At 37.9% G+C, this 18,971-nt stretch overlaps 2 protein-coding genes across 2 annotated transcripts; both read right to left on the reverse strand.

Annotated features, from left to right (window-relative positions):
- Positions 1-479: 479 nt before the first annotated feature.
- LOC128360162 (THAP domain-containing protein 5-like) lies at positions 480-6,304 on the reverse strand. The gene is made up of 5 exons (XM_053320527.1): positions 6,145-6,304; positions 3,934-4,117; positions 2,234-3,051; positions 1,065-1,251; positions 480-843 (listed from the first exon to the last, which is right to left on the reverse strand). Exons 1-5 carry the CDS (start codon positions 6,216-6,218, stop codon positions 721-723), a joined length of 1,386 nt encoding a protein of 461 aa, XP_053176502.1. The 5' UTR covers positions 6,219-6,304; the 3' UTR covers positions 480-720.
- A 1,671-nt stretch (positions 6,305-7,975) lies between these two features.
- ppp5c (protein phosphatase 5, catalytic subunit) lies at positions 7,976-18,347 on the reverse strand. The gene is made up of 13 exons (XM_053321142.1): positions 18,251-18,347; positions 16,057-16,298; positions 15,230-15,377; positions 14,879-15,000; positions 14,734-14,799; positions 14,542-14,640; positions 14,256-14,361; positions 13,887-14,029; positions 11,230-11,317; positions 11,075-11,115; positions 10,781-10,959; positions 10,610-10,691; positions 7,976-9,163 (listed from the first exon to the last, which is right to left on the reverse strand). The coding sequence occupies exons 1-13, from the start codon at positions 18,345-18,347 to the stop codon at positions 9,101-9,103; spliced, it is 1,476 nt and encodes a 491-aa protein (XP_053177117.1). The 3' UTR covers positions 7,976-9,100.
- Between the last annotated feature and the right edge of the window lie 624 nt (positions 18,348-18,971).

Here is an 18,971-nt window from a genome sequence, read left to right on the forward strand (position 1 = left end):
ACGTCCATGAATCAGACCTGCAACCCCCTAACTGTGAGCCAAGAGATAAACCAGAGTCTAATGACTTATTTTCTTTGTTGCTACTGAAGGAGCGAAGGTCAAAAACTGTCAGCGAAGACGATTAAATCAAACTCCTATATCACTGCTGGCTCAATCATTTTTCTTCTGCTTTCCTTATACAGTCTATGGTAGCTACATGCTATGCAGGTCATTCATAAATATTTCCCAAAACCATTAGATTACTTTCAGTAGATTTTAGGTTGGTAGGTGTTGCTTCAGTAATTTAACATATCAAGGAGGGGGTAGTAGCAAAAATGGGCGCTAATGAGACAAACAATAAGGAGATTAACTCAAACTCTTTCTTATATTACTGCTGGCTCAATAATCTTTGGTAACTTTAGAAATTCAGCCCAAAGCCCATATAGAAGTTATTTTTAATTTCATATGTACATTCTTACAAACTAAAAAATACTTCAGTAAGTCAAATGAAAAGTGGTTGGAGGAAAGAAGAAGAGTGAAAACCTTAAAAAAACACATTCAACATTGTCCTAAATTACTCCTCAGTATTTGTGCAAAGTTAAACAGCATATCAACCACCAAACTCCTGCATTTTATACACAGATTTCATTCAGTTATTAGAAAAAGGAAAAAAAAACTAAATTAGGTAGCATTTTGTTTTCAACAGTATTAGACACATATCTATAGATTTTTTTAGACACCTCACAGCATTTCCTCTGCCTCATTCAGCAGTGGAGTGTACAAATATGCACCGTCATCTTCCTCATAGATGATGGCCACAGTCTCATCGGCATCTGACACTGCTGCACTGGTCTGTATGTAAGCCTGAGGAGGATGAGGAGGAGGATGAGACAGGAAAGAGTGAATGCAGGGAATAATTCTTTTTTTAAATTAGATGATTTACAGAAGACGCACAAAACAAATGATTTCCCAAATATATGTAGAGTAACACCCACATCTAAAAGAAACTTGAGTAAAAGCAGCTAGAAGATTTATTTCAACATAAATCTGGACTTGATTCACGTCAACCCCCTCTAGCTCCTCACCCTCTCCAACAGCTGCAGTCGCTCTTCGTTCAGCAGGTTGTTTTGTCTCAGCTGGCTCACTGTGTTCTCCAGGCCCAGAAGCTTCTCCAGGTGGCGGCGGTGTCGCTGCTGCAGCACTTTCACCTTTTTCTGCAGCTCGGCCACGATCGCTTCCAGCTGCTCCTTACTCAGACTGTTCTTATGGTAGCTGTTTATGGGGAAATGGTAAAAAAAGGTGAATGCTGTACTAAAGCATCAATAAGAAGTCAGTCACTTCGTCCAGCTCTTCCCGAGGCGTTCCCAGGCCAGCCGAGAGACATAGTCTCTCCAGCGTGTTCTGGGTCTTCCCCGGGGTCTCCTACCTCTCGGTGCGGAGGAGCAGCGGGTCTACTCCGAACTCCCTCCAGATAACTGAGCTTCTCACCCTATCTCTAAGAGAGAGCCCAGCCACCCTACGGAGGAAGCTCATTTCGGCCGCTTGTACCCGCAACCTTGTTCTTTCGGTCACTACCCAAAACTCATGACCATAGGTTTTATATAATAACCCTGATCTATACATTGTTTGTGTTAGGGAAATCCTTCTCATTCTGCCTTTAACCAAAAATGGAATTGAATGATGTTTTGGGATAACAAGTGGTTAGTAAGATTCCTGATGAGGAAAAAGTGTGTGTGGGGCAGAGGTGTATAACTAATTGTACAGCAGTCCAACCCCAATAAGTTTGTCCCTCAAATTAAACTATCAGGCGTAATTTACACTTTTATTTACACTGTTGTTGGCTTATTGAATTCAGTGTTATTGAGGCAGATTTTGTTGAAAAGTTAAAAGTGCATTAAAACTTATTAAAACACAAAGGATGGATGAATATCATGATTTAAAATTCTTTAAAAAAAAATAAGACTATTGTTTCAGTTATTATCATGCAGCCTGTATGTGAGGAAAACAGAATGACGGATATGAGAAAGAAAGCATGACTATTTAAGTGCACCTTAGTAATTTAAAGTCAAATGTCTAATATTGATTTTTAAGTATTGACTGTGTGCTGCATCTTCATAGGCTGCTTAATTAACTCTCTATCTAATATTTAACCCAGCATCATCTTCAACCTTGCATAAAAAAAAGAAGATTCTCCATAAATGTTTGGATTTATATAAAAACGGACACGTGTTTGAAATTGAGAGTCGACGCTCACCAGTGCTCCTCCAGCTGGTGGTCCTGTCTCTCTGTGCCGTCCTCCTCTGGCATGCAGTAGCTGTCTCCCTCCTCCCCCTCCGTGTCAAGCCTTTCCACAGTGAGGACCAGGGACGTGGGCGACGGTGACACATGTTTGGACACTATAGGCAGAGTAGACGTAATGGGCTTTGAGCTCAGAGCCGACGACAGCACGGTCTCTGGGGAGAGCGTGAACTGAGAGGTTTCGGAGGGAAAAACGTTTGGTATTTTCTCAAAGTAGGCGATGACTTGCGTTTCGTGGCCTTCTAGGATGTCGGAGAAATCCTCCGTTGTGTAAGTTATATCTTCAACGCAGAGAGAGGTCGCATCTGTGCAGCCGAGTGTGGAGTCATTCATCACCAGCCGCTGGCCCTGCGTTAAAATGGCAGCGGTGATCCCATTCATGAGCTCCTCTTGGCTCTCACCAGCAGAACATTCAGACATCACCACCACCTCTGTGTTCTCACCGTTGTCACTTAGATCATCTACTGACTGGATCAAAGTTAACGGGAAGTTTGCCCCAGCGTTGAAACCATTTACAGAAGCCCATTGATGATTCATGTCTGTCTGCAGAGATCTATCAGGTTCTTCAACGTCGCTCGACTCCACTGGGCTGGTTTCACCCTGCTGCGCTGAGTCGACAGTGATCTCATACAGGTGCACCGTATGCAACACGCTTTCTGCATCTACGGCGTCATTAGTCACCGTCCTGTCATCCAACACTGTTACGCTTTGATTACTGTTGTTGGCTCGAAGCACTTTTGGTTTCTTCTCAGTGAGATCCGTGGCTTTCCGTTTCTAGAAAGAAAAAAAAAAAAAGCAGGTGAAGTGTGAGTTCATCAAAACACAAGTAACATGATTTGTGTCCACAGGTCAACTTTGAGCAGTTTAAAGAGTAAAAGAAGCAAAGAAATGTTTGAATTGCGCTCTGGTACGAATATGATTTTTAACATTTCAGTAACTCTTTGCTGTCTGATGTAAGATCTGCACAATTTACTAAAGGAGAATGTAGCAGCCAATAAGGTAATAACGACCGGTAGCGTAATCATTTTGCCTGTTTTTAATGTAATAAAGCCGATGACGTAATACAATTTCTGAACCAATAACTTTATAACTTTTTGCCAATAATGTAAGAAGTTATTACATCATTGGCTAGGAATAAAAAAAATCCTTTACAAATGTAATAACAGGAGCTGATAATGAATAACGACCAATAACGTGATAATAGGTTATTTGTTCAGAAATGTAATTACCGTACATTATTTGAAAGGTTTTGGGGTTTTTTGGTGCGCCCCTTAATTATAGCTTCGCAAGACAATATTCACTTCGACGAGAAATATTGTAACGTTTTAGTCTTTAGTCTTCTACATCCATGTTGAATCGATGAATCTGCAAATATTAACAAACTCCTCATAATGATTGTGTCACAAATACAAATGTTTGTCCAATTAATCAATTGAAAGTAATTTAATACTGGAAAAATTACACAAGATGTATTCAAACATTCACACACAAATATTCAAGAACTACGGGGTCTTGAAAAAGGGATATTCTGTGGGTAAACTGTACAAAGACCACTAACCCATCCTACACCCATAACTCCTTCAAAATGTCTCATGTTGTGAGGAGTCAAACTTTCTGAATCAGAATCAGACAGCATTAAGCTCCTTTTTGCTTTACCTCAGCCTTCTGGAAGACAGTGGGCACTGCATCGCTCTCGAGGTAACGAATGCCCCATCGCACTTTAAAGCACGAAGGCGCAAAATGCTCGTGGCAGATGTACTGGTGTCGAGACGGGATCCAGTTCTCACGTCCCATGTTCCTGAGCCACTGCTGCAGCCGGTCCGGTTCCTGTAGAGGGAACCTGGGAGAAAAGACTCCAGATGTGAGACACTGGTCGCACTTCCTCCAAATGTAAAATGTGTATACAATTTAATTAGAAGAAGGAAAAAATAACCATAAAGCAGAATGTACACTGTGCTGCTTATTCATGACACTGTAGACTCATCACATTTTGGCTTGAGTAATTAAACGCTGTTAAATGTAATGTGATCCAGCTAGAGTGTTTTATGAGCTGGCATTCATGTAGAGACGTGTTTCTAATACTTTGCATAGCTGGTCTGTTTACTCTCACCGCCCATTTTATTGGGAACACTTGTGCAATGTAATACAATCCAGTACAACAGCTCTGTCAGTAATTATACATTTACAAAGATAATACATCTTCATTTTTTGTTGACAATGTCAAAAAGTTGATTTTTTTTTTAACTTTATGTTGATGATTGAGGTTGTAGCGGAGTGCATTATATTGAAAAGTAACCCCAATATTTCGCCCTCCTCATACTAATGGAGTGGACAAAATATTACATAACATAAGATAATGATCCTTTTTTAGACCCATGATGGTTCAATTTAAAGTGTTACAGCAGCAAAGTGAATAGCAAAAATAAAAAAATAAAGAACAATGAATAACAAGTATAACAAGCAATATGAACAAATAGTAAAAATCACTTTTTTGACAATGTCAATAAAAACTAGAAATGTATAAACTTCAAAAATGTAGAATTTAAAGCAGAGCTGTTGTACTGGATTGAATTAGATTACACAGGTGTATCTAATAAAGAAGCAAGTGAGTGTATATTGAATGGTGTGCCAACATACTGTTACTATTTTTATTTCCTATTGTTCATATTGCTTGTTATACGTCCTTTATTTTTCTATTTTTACTATCCACTTGCTGCTATAATGCTTTACATTTCCCCATTGTGGGACTAAAAAAAGATTATCTTATTATCTTGTCTAATATTTTGTCCACTACATAAACATACATGAGGAGGAAAATATTAGGGTCATTTTTCAATACAATGCACCCCAGTACTACACCATCATCACTTAGTACGACAACATTAAGTAAATGATCACCTTTCTTCAACAAAAAAATTAAAATGAATAAATGTAGAATTTATAGGCAGAGTATTGTGTGTTGTATTGATATGAATTAGATTACACAAATGTACCTAATAAAGAGACCAGTGACTGTATATTTGCATATTTATAGACTCTCTATAATGATTGATTGACTGTAGTAGACTTTTAAAAAGGATTTTAACAAGATCATTTCACTTTTTTTGTGTGGCACAGAAGTACCTAATGAAGTGGCCAATGACTGTATGCACCCTGTTGTACGTGCACTAGCCAATATGACCTCAAAAATACACATAAAAGTGGAATCATTACTTTTCTGGCAATGTATAAGCTTCATAAAAGCAGGATGTATGGCAGAGCTGCGTATTACATTGCATCACATAGCACAGGTGTTCCCAATAAAGCAGTTTAATATAGTAGACAGGCGTTCTTAGCACTGTGTGTATTGCGTTTAATCTTAATGTAAACTTATCTTTTTTAAAGATAACCCCCCCACACACACACACACACACACACACACACTGACTCATGTTGAGAGCTGTTATTCCTGTCCTGTGAATCAGCTACGCCGGTGTTAAGATGACATCATCATTACAGTCCAGCTTCCTGTATTGCTCGACAAATCCACGTATTACAACTGAGAAGTGCACCTCTCTCAGAAATAGTAACAATTATATTTATGCATATACTTAAATAAATGCTTGCTTCTCTATAAAAACTCAATTTAAGGACGTTCTACCACAAATGATGATCTAATCAGAAGAAATGAGACAGTTTCAAAGGTCAAAATAAGTCGAGAATGTGTGAATCGTCAAAAAAAACAACAGATACTGATATTTAATGACTGCTTCGACTTATTTGAGTAGGCACATATGTAAAAGATGTTGCTTAAAGTGAGATGACGCTCATCCCAGCAGCAGCATTAATGAATCAGCTAAAACACTTGTTCAATAAAAAGCAGCTTACTTGTAAAAGCTCCTCCTGTCGCTGCCGCTGCCGGAGTCGCTCTTACAGTTCGGGGCTGAACAGTATTTTGGCATCTCAGGTGAGTCCTCAGGTAGAGTCTCAGGGCTTGTTGTTACTGTTTGTTATCTGTCTCCGTGTGTGTGCAGCTGGCTGCTCCAACAACAAGGTGAAACTCGTGCTGTGTGTTGTCAACGCGTGGCGCATAGCTGACGAAAGACGATCAGCTGTTCAGACTGTGTGATGTCAAATAGATGCGACTGTCATGCTGGATTTCTCTGTTTCTCTTCCGTAGTGCACAATAATAAAAGACATTACAGCTATGTGGCTTATAAAGCTGATTATGATATGGCTTAGATATATTTCGTTTTCTTGTTTTATTGATACTGTGTGATTTGAAGTTGCTGTCTCTTATTTTCAGGGTTGGGAAGGTTACTTTGGAAATATTTTAGATTACTAGTTATCCTATTCAAAATGTAATAAGTGATGTAACTATTTCACTGGTACTGTGACACCATTTAAGTCCATGTATTCTCTAAATAAGCTCATTTCATGATTAATTTACAAAATATAAAAATATATTGATTTCAAATAATTAAAAAACGCCAATATATGTATTCAGTAACATGTTCAATATTAAAAAATGAGAAAAAAAACCCTCCTGAGCTAAATCTTAAAGGTCTGCTTTCAGATGTAACTTCCTTTGTAACCCCCAACATTTTCAGTGTAGTTTAATTACACTTGTTTCTCAGTTATTGTAACAGATTACAGTTACATTTATTTTGCAATCAAATTACATAACACCATTACATGTAACTAGTTATTCACCAATACTGCTTATTGTTGTTATGGTGTGGAGGATAGTGACAGCTAATAAATAAATCTCTAGAATAGAAAAAACAGCAATTGTTGGCCGAACTGAGAAATATGACCTATGCTTGGGTTTTCCCTTGCAAACATGGAGAAGGAAGCAGAAGCACTAATGCTACAGTTGCTCCTGCAGAACTGGAGAACAGTTCAGAGTCAGACACAGAGCAGGAACTTTCAAATACCACTTAAAAGCACAAAGCTGAACATGTAGAGTGTGCTATGTGCAATTGTTGACTGCACAGTGCCAAATTTATAACTATTCTTTTAACTGTTAGATCAACAAATAGTGTTAGCCTACAAAATTAGAGGTCTGGTGGTGTGTAAAACAAGGGTGGCCTGGAATGGAGTCAAATTCCCAGCTTGAATTATTGTCCCAATATAATCTATCTCCTCTAATAATTTGAACCATAATATCATTTTAATATATGATATGATTTAACCACACAAAAAAGGTTCAATTATTTTGTTAAAATTCTTCAAATCTACTACAATTATTAAACATCTAATCTTCCTCCATTGTTAAAACCTCCAGAACCTGTGAACATGCAAATATGTGATTTCAGAAGTTTGACACCAATTGTCTCCTAATACACTTTTAAATTCATTCTCAGTGTTTGTGATTTAAAGAGGTTTTAAGTTTTCACATCACACTTCTTTAAATTGAATATTGGGTCAGGATCGTCTTCAAATGAGTTGTGATGACACAAATCATGCTCATTAGAAATATCCCTTTTAAAATATGATGTTCAATAAGCACAGAGCAGCCTTCTGGTGTCAAACTCTGCACATACATCATTCTTCATAGGTACAAGGAAAGCATATTTTTGACCGGAGGGAGGCTTTTTTTTTGTCTTTTTGTGAATAAGTAAATAATTGTCTTTTATAGATAGCCAAAATGTCAAAATTCCCCCAACAAGAGGACACCATCAGTGACATAAATAAAGATAAAAACTTCTTTCTAAAATCACTGGACTGGATTTTTTTATTCAATAATTTTTCTCCAAACATTACACGGAATCTCGATAAATGATACAGTATATATACATACACATCAGTGTATTTTATCTAAAAAGTTGAGGGTCACTGGACAATGCAGCTGTGCGTTTCAAGACAGGATTGCATCTTGGACGTTTGTGTACTGAAGAAATCCACATATGGGGGAAGTAGGGGATGGGGGTCACCGATAATTGAACATGTATTGGAGACTCGAGTGCCATCAGTGTTTGCCTTACACCAAAGCGAGTTTGGAAAGGAGACTGTGCGGGAGCTGCCGGGTGAGTGGCACAATGACTGTCGAGGATGAAAATATGGAGAGCAGCAGTATCTTCCTCAGCGGGAAGCAGTGCAGCAGTGCAAAATACATGTTACCATCTACATGACTGGACTACCTAAATACACCACTAATGGCAAACAGCACCTTTCAGAGTGTACCAAGAGCCAATCTCTCTTTTTTTTCTTTTTTCTTTTTTTTTTGGAGACTGGGATCATACATGTAATTATTTTTTGTATTCCTGTAAAATAAAAAAAGGAGAAAAAACATACTGTAGGATGGTTTGAGAAACACTGATAGACATGCTGCTCTACCCATTTCACAATGCTTTAAGCTGTGTACACAGGCCAACAACAGTACAATGTTAGGTTTCAGAGTCACAAGTCGCTCCTTGTAAAAACTGAACAATCTTTTTTTTATTACAGATCTTTGGTACATACCAGCTAGTCGATCCCATCTGCTGAGTATATCAAATATTTAAAAACCAAGCAGCTCCAAGGAGACTCAGGGATTGGTTTCTTTTTCCCAGTGATGCAATACATTGATGGGGCAAAGTGGAACGTGAATTGGGATTTTCCAGTTTTAACTGGTAACATGAAAAGAATGTACCCAGTTCTGGACTGGGTTGGTCTAAGTGATCTCTTCCCATCTGAACTACACGTATGATCTGCAAACAACTAGCGGAAGTTTGTCGGGGAGAGGGATTCCTTAGGCTAAGCATGAATGAGAGCATGTCCGAGCACTGGAGGGAGTGAGGTGACTGGGATGGTTCAGGTCAGATGGGAGGTCGTCAGTGTCGCAGACAGACTAGTGTGGCTTCTACATCATCCCCAACTGCATTAGCGTGTTGGCATACGCCATGGGCTTGACATTCGGATGAGGCTGTAAACAAGGGTGAGAGGAAAATAAACATTAGATTACACTTCAACAAGCTTCTTAAAAGCTTTGCAAGATGACCAGCCCAATTAAATCAAACTTAAACAAAGTTTACTTCCCCAACTAATAGCTGGAGTAGTACTTTTTACAACCCCTGTTAATTGTTTCTGTCATCATGGCAGTTATTTATGATAACTTTTTACATTAAGAGGAACTACAAAGATTTTACCAGAGGGTGCTTCAAATGTCACCACTTGGGGCTGAAGACTTCAAGTTTAAAAAAGAAGGGAGTGTGGAGTTAGAAAGAAGTGAGGTTAGCAGACTTCTGTAGCTTCTCATCTCTGCTTGAACATGATATATCTGTGTATATCTACTTTTGTTATAAAACCTTTTTTAAAACTATATGTAGCTTTATTTAATTATGCTCCTACATTATGCAATACTCCACCTAAAGCTATAAGAGATGTGAGCTCTGTGAACATGTTTTAACAACAGCCGAAAACACATTTAATAAGGCTTTTAATTCATGTCATTTCAACTTATTTTTAATAAATGTGTTGTTTTTTTTTTTACATATCATCTATGTTTACTTTAATCTGTATATTTGCTGTTTAATAGTTTTGTATTTTTACTATCTCTGTAAAGCACTTTGAGCCACATCCCTTGTATGAAAGGTGCTTTATAAACAAAGTTTATAATTATATTATTATTATTATATTATAATATGAGCTGTCACTCATTCACATAAATTCTGTGGGTAACTTGATGAAAAAGGCTAAATTAAACATGGCTGCTCTCTCTGTAGCTGTGAAAGACACTAATGTGCAATCATGAGCCGACTGTTTTTGTAGCTCCTAAAATTCAAACCGTGATAAGTCTTCTCTGGTAAAAAATATTTTTAGGGAGAAATATGCTCAACAAATATACCTACCTTCATTCATATCATAGCAAAAAATGTAGACTTAAAAACTTAATAATTTTGAAAGAGGACCTTCAGTATTTGGATCAAGTTATTCTGTGAAAAATATGGTTTCATGAATGTAGGTACACCTATTAACTTAATATTTAGGATACATTTTAAACAAAACTACATTTAGGTAAATATAGGTAGTATTAGATTTAGTAGTATCAGATCAGACTCTGGATTAAATGACTCAGATCAGGATAAAAGCCAAAGATAGCTTGTGCATAGAGGAAACACAATGTAACCCTTACAGCTCTTGAATCAATTATTACCAAAATCAACAGTCATGATGACAAAAATTATAATAAAAACATTTCATACAAAAAAGAACATCTTTAAACTAAAAAGACCAATTCCAAAACTTGTCATTAATATTTATAATTAATGAGTATTCCCCAAAACACTTACAATGACTACACATCCATTACTTTCAATAAAACTCCACTAACACACAACCTAGTTGCCACTTCAGAGTACAGCATACTCACCACAGCAGTGAACTGGTGAAATTCTGGCTTGAGGTCAGATCCCCTGAGGTGGATATAAGCTCCTTTGTTTCCCATCTGATCACTGGTGGAGGACAGAACACAACAAGTTAAAGTGGACCAGTCTTAGTAACAGCTGACTCAACGTTTTTTAAGTTAGCAGATGCGATTTACCAGTAGTTGGGTGCTGAGAACACGGTGATGCACTTCCCTGAGTGAGTGACCTCATATCCCTCAGCTTTGACCTCATGACTACGAATGATGAAGTCCAGCTTGTTCTGTTCCAGGAAGCGCTCTGTCACGTCTGGCCCAAACTGGCAGCTCACCCCTCGCTTGCTGATTGACCGGCCATTCTGTTGATGAGGATATAAAGATAGACTAATTAATTCATTATAAATTCAGAAGAGAAATTGACTAAATGTTCATCTAACACAAACTAAAAATGGGGTTGGGTGGGTGTTAGCTGACCTGAGGCTGTGGATCTGACCAGAGGAGGTCACACATGGGACCTGTGAAAGAGCGGAGGAAGGTGTTAAAATGTTCCCGTCTTCTTTTCGGCAGATGGTTGCTTAGAGAGCAGTTTTATACAGATGGAGAAACACAGAGTCTGACCTAACCCCTACCTGAGTCTGGAGGCTGTCTGTTCCTTTCAATCTTCCTGAGGTCTTCCAATGTGACGCCATCTTCACTGAACAGTCCCCCGTGCATTACCTGAGATAGAGAATCTGATTAGGATGTGCGTGTGTATAATAGAAAATATTTAACTTCCTGTGACATTAAAGGCTGCAAAATATCCCATTAATAACACACAATAACAAGATGCACATAAATTATAATCATAATCAAATAATCTAAAGAGAACCTATTCATCTTGGCTTTTGATTAATCATTTAATAGTTTATAGTCTTATTCTATTTTATTCTATTGTGCTTGTTTTTGATGTTTTCAGTTTTTTAAAATTAATTAATTAATAATTTTTTTGGTCAACTTTATTATTATCATTCTATAGTTCTATTTCATCCCTCCTGACCGGTGCTTAAAGCACTGAATATCTCCATCTTGTGCATGCACGGGTCGAGTACATATACCAACAAAGTCACCTGTGACCCTCATGTGATCCGACAGGTAATAAATTCCGCTGTCACCTGAGGATCTGTTCCTTTTCATCTTCTCGCTTGCACGTATGGTCGCATCTGATCGTTGTTCTTGCAGTGTTGGACAGTCGTCGCTGGCAGCCTCGCGACCCCGGTGATCCGTGCCGCAGACACTTCATTCGCCCTCCACAGGCTGTGATGAGCTGTTCGTCCAGAACAACGCGGGATTAGCAGGTATCTGAGCCTAAGTAACGAGCCGAGGTGTTGGCAGCAGTGCTCGCGTCAGCGTTCGGCTTCGTGTTTGTGGCCACAGCTACTGTTTTTGCTGCGAGATACGTCTTTTTTTTGTGTCTGTGTATTGCTAGCCGTTTATTAGACGCAGCTAGTTCTGTAGTTTTGTGTTGTGTTGTTTTTGCCGGTCATGAGGGATGAAATAGAACAAGAGTTACGAATGTAACTACGGTTCTATCCTGGATGACCACCAGAGCATTCAGTCACTCGAAATTTTGGTGGGTTTGCGAAAAGATTCCAGTGGAACAGATCCTCAGGTGACACCGGAATTTATTACCTGTCGGATCACGTGAGGGTCACAGGTGACTTTTGTTGGTATATGTACTTGACCCATGCATGCACGAGATATCCAGTGCTTTGAGCACCACCTCTGGCGGTCATCCAGGATTCATAGAACTGCAGTTACATCCGTAACTCTCGTTTTATCTTCTTACCAATTTTATTTGTCTATTTCTTTTGTCTTTTAGTCTCTCTTAACCTAGTTTTAGTCTAGCTTTTTTGTCTTATTCTGCTTATTTAATTATTTTTTATCTATTTAATTATTTATTTTTACTTATTTCATTTACATTGTTAAGCATTTTAATCATTCTTATTTCCTTTTGCATGCATTGGTCTCCAGTTTTGTCTTTTAAAATTATTATTATTACGTTTTCTTTTCTTTTTTTTTTTTAATTGTGTCACTTGTCAAACTGTTAAGCACTTTGAACTACACTAGTCTGTATGAAAGGTGCTACGTAGATAAAGTTCGATTGATTGATAATCTATCAGAAATTGAACTGTCTAGTAAAGGTCTCTTGAAAGACACTGTGTGCCTTCCTCTCACCTGTAACACATCTCTTTGTGTCTCTGTGTCTCTTTTTCAGTTTATTCAACAGATTAAATTTAAGGAGGTTCTACTCTATTCCAAACATATAACACTGGTAAAACTAGCTGCAAAAACAAGGCATCAATTAGACCCTGTTCACACTGTTTTAAAAAAGTGTTTTGGTGATCCGAACACGAGCGGACAGCCGAGACATCGCCGTTCACACCTGTGTCTATCATGAGTACACAAAGAGTCCATCACTTGTGATCACTTGTGTTCAGATTTCATTACTGCCTACATCACTTCTGCTAGATGGTGAAAGGGTCCTGTGCACAGTGATTATATCAGTATGTCCCCAAGACAAGTGCCAGATTTGTTTCACTCAAGCTAGCAAAGAAAATAAAAATGTTTCAAGAAGTAATGCACATGTATGGGCTAATCCAAGTGTTGAGATTAGGGTTTTTTCATTTTTTTCAAGAATTGTAATGCAGTCACCAAAACCACAACCACATGCTGGATTGATGATGTATTTTCCTGTTATGTCCTTGTTGAGGACACATCAGGACATGTTAGTGTTTACACTACAAGAGATATGTGGTCAAATGTGTCCCAGATCACCTCAGCAAGCGGTGTAGGTGATCAGATCAGAATGTGTGTAAGGGCATACTCACACTAGGCCAGAGCACGATTGTCCCCCCTCCCCTCTCCTCCGCTGGCCTGTGCAACAATAACGATCCAGGCCTGAGCGCGCTTACGTCATTGCAGTGCAATTTTTATGTGTTGCAGAAAGTGCTCTTGCACAGCACAATGGAGATCATAATTTTACTTACTTTGTGGCTTATTTGGAATCAGTTGCATCAATGACATCACGGTTAGCACACACCGCCTGAGTCCAACTGAACTGTGCACAATCACACCTCTTCAATAGTGCTCGGGTATGGTACGGATCAGGTGGTTTACACTTGTATTTAGCCCTGTCCACTTTTGATCCAGAAGCATTTTAAAACCAAGTGTAAACAGCACCTTAGACACTATTAGTTGCATAGCCTCATAACTGCTTTAAGCTCACAATGCCGCCGCTGCTGCTTACCAGTACTTTGTTGTTCATACACTGTGCGAGAGGCAGCCACTGAAAGACCTCGCTGAACAGCTGGAACATCTGGGCTGTGTACTTGGCCTTGACCTCCCCTTCAAATCCGTACATCTGGTTCATGTTGTCTGTCTCGTGGTTACCTGCAGGTATAAATGTAAGTTACTGCATGATTTCAATAACTCAACAAACAAATACAAAGTCTATAATTCAACAGCAGAAACCACATAAAAGATGAACATGCAAAGGCTGATAAATGAGATTGGTGTTGTGTTAAGTTTGAAAAGTGTGACACAATAATATGTTTATAATAATATATTTCAGTTCACATTTGCAGATACAGCACATGCACACAGTGAGCGTTCTCACCTCTAAGCAAGTGAAAGTTGTCGGGGAAGAGCAGCTTGAAGCCAAAGAGGGTGAGAATGACCTCAAGAGAGAAAGAACCACGATCGACAAAGTCCCCATTGAACAGCTGCATTTCTGTGGTTAAGTGCTATGCCGCACACATTCTGGGTTTGAAGCTTTTCGCTGTTGTTTTTTTTTGTTTTTTGATAACCGGAAGATACAAAACAGGAAACAAGCACTGCACTGAACATGTATTCATAAGCTGTTGTGAATTGACTAACTTAATGACTTTAAGCACAAAGGATACATAGGGGTTTGTCTCTGAAGGTAGGCCATTCAAGTTGAAGATGTTGAGAAGGTCGTAGTATTGCCCGTGGGTGTCACCGCAAATTGTTATTTTTTCTGTCTGTGGAAAAGAAACAGAGCACAAACACAAGTTAACCATATTGACTGTTTAAAATATGAACATAAAATAAGGATCATTTTAATAAGTCCTTACCTCTTTTATTGAGATTTCAACAAGACTCGGTAGTTTCGATAGGACATCTTTGACTTGCACCAAAATCTGAAAGAGTACCAAAAAAAAAGGGAGTTTAATTTCAGGTACATTTCCTTCAACAGGTGTCTTAAACTAATATGTTTACCTGATAGGCACACTTTCTGTGCAGTTTCTTCTGGTCTTTGAACCAATCCATCATCTCCTTCATGAACTTCAATGTGACCTTGCCATCTTCAAGTTTAGGGCCTACGTAGTCATCCTCGATCGCTGCAATATAAGATCATCTTAATATCAGATAAAAGATTAGAAGTACAGGGAAGGAACAATCAAATACTTCAAATGAGTACATTTCATTATCATTACTTTCTGTTTTACGAGTCACACAATGTTTAACCCAATCAGCAAAAAGTTAAAGTCTGTTGTAAGGCACATTTTTATTGCTTTACAATAGATTTTAGTTTTATAGGGCTTGTGTCAGATAACAGGGAAAACTTACTCATGCTTTCAATGTCCAAAGAGTCAACAACAGATTTCTTTATCTCGTCGCTGGCGATGGCTCTCTCAAAAGCCTTCTGTTTCACAATCTTGTTACATTCCTGATACTTCATCCTTGCATCCTTGTCATTTGGTCGAACCCTCACTACCTATCAACCAGAACAGGGAAATTACACATAAATGAAACACAATGGTTAATCATCAACTGGCAGCAATGCAAACCCACTGTAGCTGCAAAGAACATGTGAATAGTAATAAAAAATATGTTAGGGGTTCAGTTTATCATGTAAACAGTTTCAAGTGAATTAAAAATAATCTGGTTGTATCTGTGTGCTGTAAATGATCTAAATCTGACTTATTGACAATCATACACTGCTCTGTCCTACACATTTCAGACATCTATAAATACATATGAATCTTCTTTTAACCTCCTATAGCTTCATAAAAGGATTAAGTCTCATGTTCTGTTGTCATGGTGCTTGATTTGGTTTGTGCAACAAACTGCAGCGACTACAGCTAAAGCTTTAGAGGTCTTTGTTGCCAGAGCCCTGATATATTTATGTTACTTAATATGAGAACAGGATGAACAATAGACACCAAATTACTGGTGGTATGAGTGCCTTCAGACTTGACTAATTGGCATGATCGTGACTAGATTAAAGGATAATCCCTGCGTTGGACTGTTAAGGCAACATGAAGAGCCTAACTCACAGTGACAGATGGATAACTGGAGAGCTCATTCTTTAGTTTTTTTGAGAAAATCAGGACAAATCAGCTCTACTGTGCACATTTCTCATGTCCTACAGTTCTAGAGGCTGTATTTCTTACCGTCTCGTAGTCCTTCAGTGCAGCTTTGAACTTGCCCAGTGCCATGTTGGAGGTGGCACGGCGGTAATAACCCTTGATGTAGTTCTTGTCTATCTCCAGGGCCTTTGTAGCATCAGCCAGGGCATAGCCATAGCACTCTGTGCGTAGGTATGCCAGGCTTCGGTTGCTGTAGTAGATGGCATTGGATGGATTGAGCTCCACGGCCTCTGAGTAGTACTTGATTGCATTTTCATAGTCTTTCTCTGAAAAAAACACACAAAAAAACATGTCACATGTTCACTGGACAAGGACCATCAGCAGTTTTATAAAATTTCAAATAGAAAACAGCAAAGGTTTATTACTTATGTCCTATTGGAGTGATACTGGAGCTTTATAACAACCATCAATTAATTGTTTAAGTCTTGCTTCAAGTTAACACACAAAACATTTTCCAGTAGAGCCAGACCAATATATTGGTTAACTGATATTATCGGATGAAGTTATATAGGCAGCATTTTATATATATGTGTCCTTTTTCTTAATTAAAGTTTAATGCGTACATATAGTTAAACTGTAAAATATCTTGCCTCTAATACATATCAAGTGTTTGATAACCACATAGTAAAAAATGTGCTTTTTAAGTACATATTATAACATTATTGGCCAATGTATAGATTAACAGCCTCTTTAAAAGATTAACTTAACTTTATCTCCAAATGTTATAATCACAGCAACTTAAATACATTTGATAAAATGATATAGTGGAAAACATCCCTTTAGGCTCAACTAATATTAACTGGACACACTATATATTTTATGAATTCAAAGTATTTGAACCACCTAAGATAATCCTATCCCCAAATAAATAACAACAGCAATTTGCCTCATTCAGTATCTCAAAAAGAGCGTGACAAGTTCTGTATAAGTTGGTTGTTTTAGTCATGTTTACACAGTAAGGTTGTGTGATACGGCCTCTGAGAAGAGTCATTGCAAGCTGGTATTAGAGAGAAAACTTACAATAATTTTACAATAATGAAAACCCCTCATGACATTTGGGTTCATGTTACTATATTGACAATTTTAACATATATATAACATGTCAGCTCCAGGCTACACACACACACACGCTAATATCTGTCTTATGCATGCATGACACTGCACAGTTTGCTCAGTGTGGAAAATTAAGTTATGAGACACAGTTATAAACTACCTTTAATCCCATTAAGTGTGCACACTGTACGGAGATAGCCGATGCTAACCGCGTGTAGTCATACAAGGCTTGCACTGCCACATGGGATGCAACACTTGCCAATATCGCTGCCATGATCGATAGATAGACAGATGGATAGATAGATAGAAAGATGCCTTTCTTTATTTGAAGTGGAATAAAGCATGAGTATGTGGGGGAACATGAGGGGTTGGTATTTTACAGGAAATACGCATGCAATATACTAGGACATAAAAAGTAAAATGGTGGTAAACAAGAACATTAAAAAGTATTATGACATGACAAAATAGACAGTATTTAACATTAGATAGAGCATGTGGGTTAATGGCAGTTCTAAATAAACTAAGAAGCCTTCAAAAGCAGAATTTACACAGTGGACATACGCAGGAAACTTTACTTTCGTTATTGACGGTTTTTTATAATGTCATGTTGAATGATTTCTGACTTCATTTAAAAAATAGGCAAACATCCAACAAGATACAGCAACACACATCGAATAGAATGATGTAAATGCATAAGAAATATTAGTAAAACAGCCAATATTACAGTGACTGTTAGGTGTGTGCTGTTAAAATGAGGCTGCTTCTCACACGCCTCACTTGTAAACTTACACTAAAATAACTACAGACAGGTTTGAATAAAACACAGGGTCAGATTAATAATGAGTTATAATCCAAATAAACAACCAAAATTAGAGCAAATTCTGCAGGACACTATAACTGACACGCGTGACGGCATGCGATAATACCGCTGCTGTTGCTAGCTCCGTTTTAGCCTCGTTAGCTCGCCGCTGTTAATTCAATGCAGTAATCCAATGAATGAAGTTAGCTCGCTGCTACATTAGCCTAGCATGCATTTAGCGACCGGCTCAGCAACTGAAGCGCCAAGCAACGGCTTGATGTTGCTCGCTGCGATCAATGGTAACACGGTTGTCTATTTTAAAACCGTCGACTAAAAGCCATTTCCTTGACAGAGTTGCCAGCTTACCTTTAAAGTACTTATTCGCCTTCTCCTTGAATAGCTCTGCATCATTACCTCCCTCCGCCATCTTCTTCTCACTGCCGTTTTCCAGTTGTTTCGCCATTGGCGGATGTCGCAAAGGTCGCAAAAAGTTTTTTTGTTTTTTTTCTTTCTCCCTTCTCTCCTGAATGGAGTTTTTATATATAAAAACACTACAGCCACAGTTTTATCAGTCCCTCACTCACTTCAAAAATAATAAATCCTGTTAAATATAAATGGACAGATCAAGTTACTCTATTTAAAATGTAATAAGTAATGCAACTATTTCAATTACTTAATAAAAGTAATGTAACTTATTACATTTGATTACTTTTCAAATTTTCTAACAAATATTTTCAATTGGTATAGTGTAAGTGCTCCCATTAAGCACCAAAATCTAAGTTCATTTATAAGGGAGATCATTTCTTATAAAGCAAGATTTATCTCAAATTTGAAAATGTATTCATTAGTTCATTTAGATTTTGGAATATAAGATAAATATATTTGATGAAAAAAGCCAAAAGTCTGGCATGGGCCTAATTGGTAGTGTGACACCATTTAAGCCCATGTGTGCTCCAAATAAGCCCACATCATTCATTTACCAAAAACATTTTTTTAAATAATTAAAAACAGCAATATATGTATTCAGTAATATGTTAAATATTAGAAAATGAGGAAAAAACCCTGCTGAGCAAAATCTTAAAGGTCA

This window comes from Scomber japonicus, chromosome 6 (genome assembly GCF_027409825.1).
Source record: "Scomber japonicus isolate fScoJap1 chromosome 6, fScoJap1.pri, whole genome shotgun sequence".
Lineage (NCBI taxonomy): Eukaryota > Metazoa > Chordata > Actinopteri > Scombriformes > Scombridae > Scomber > Scomber japonicus.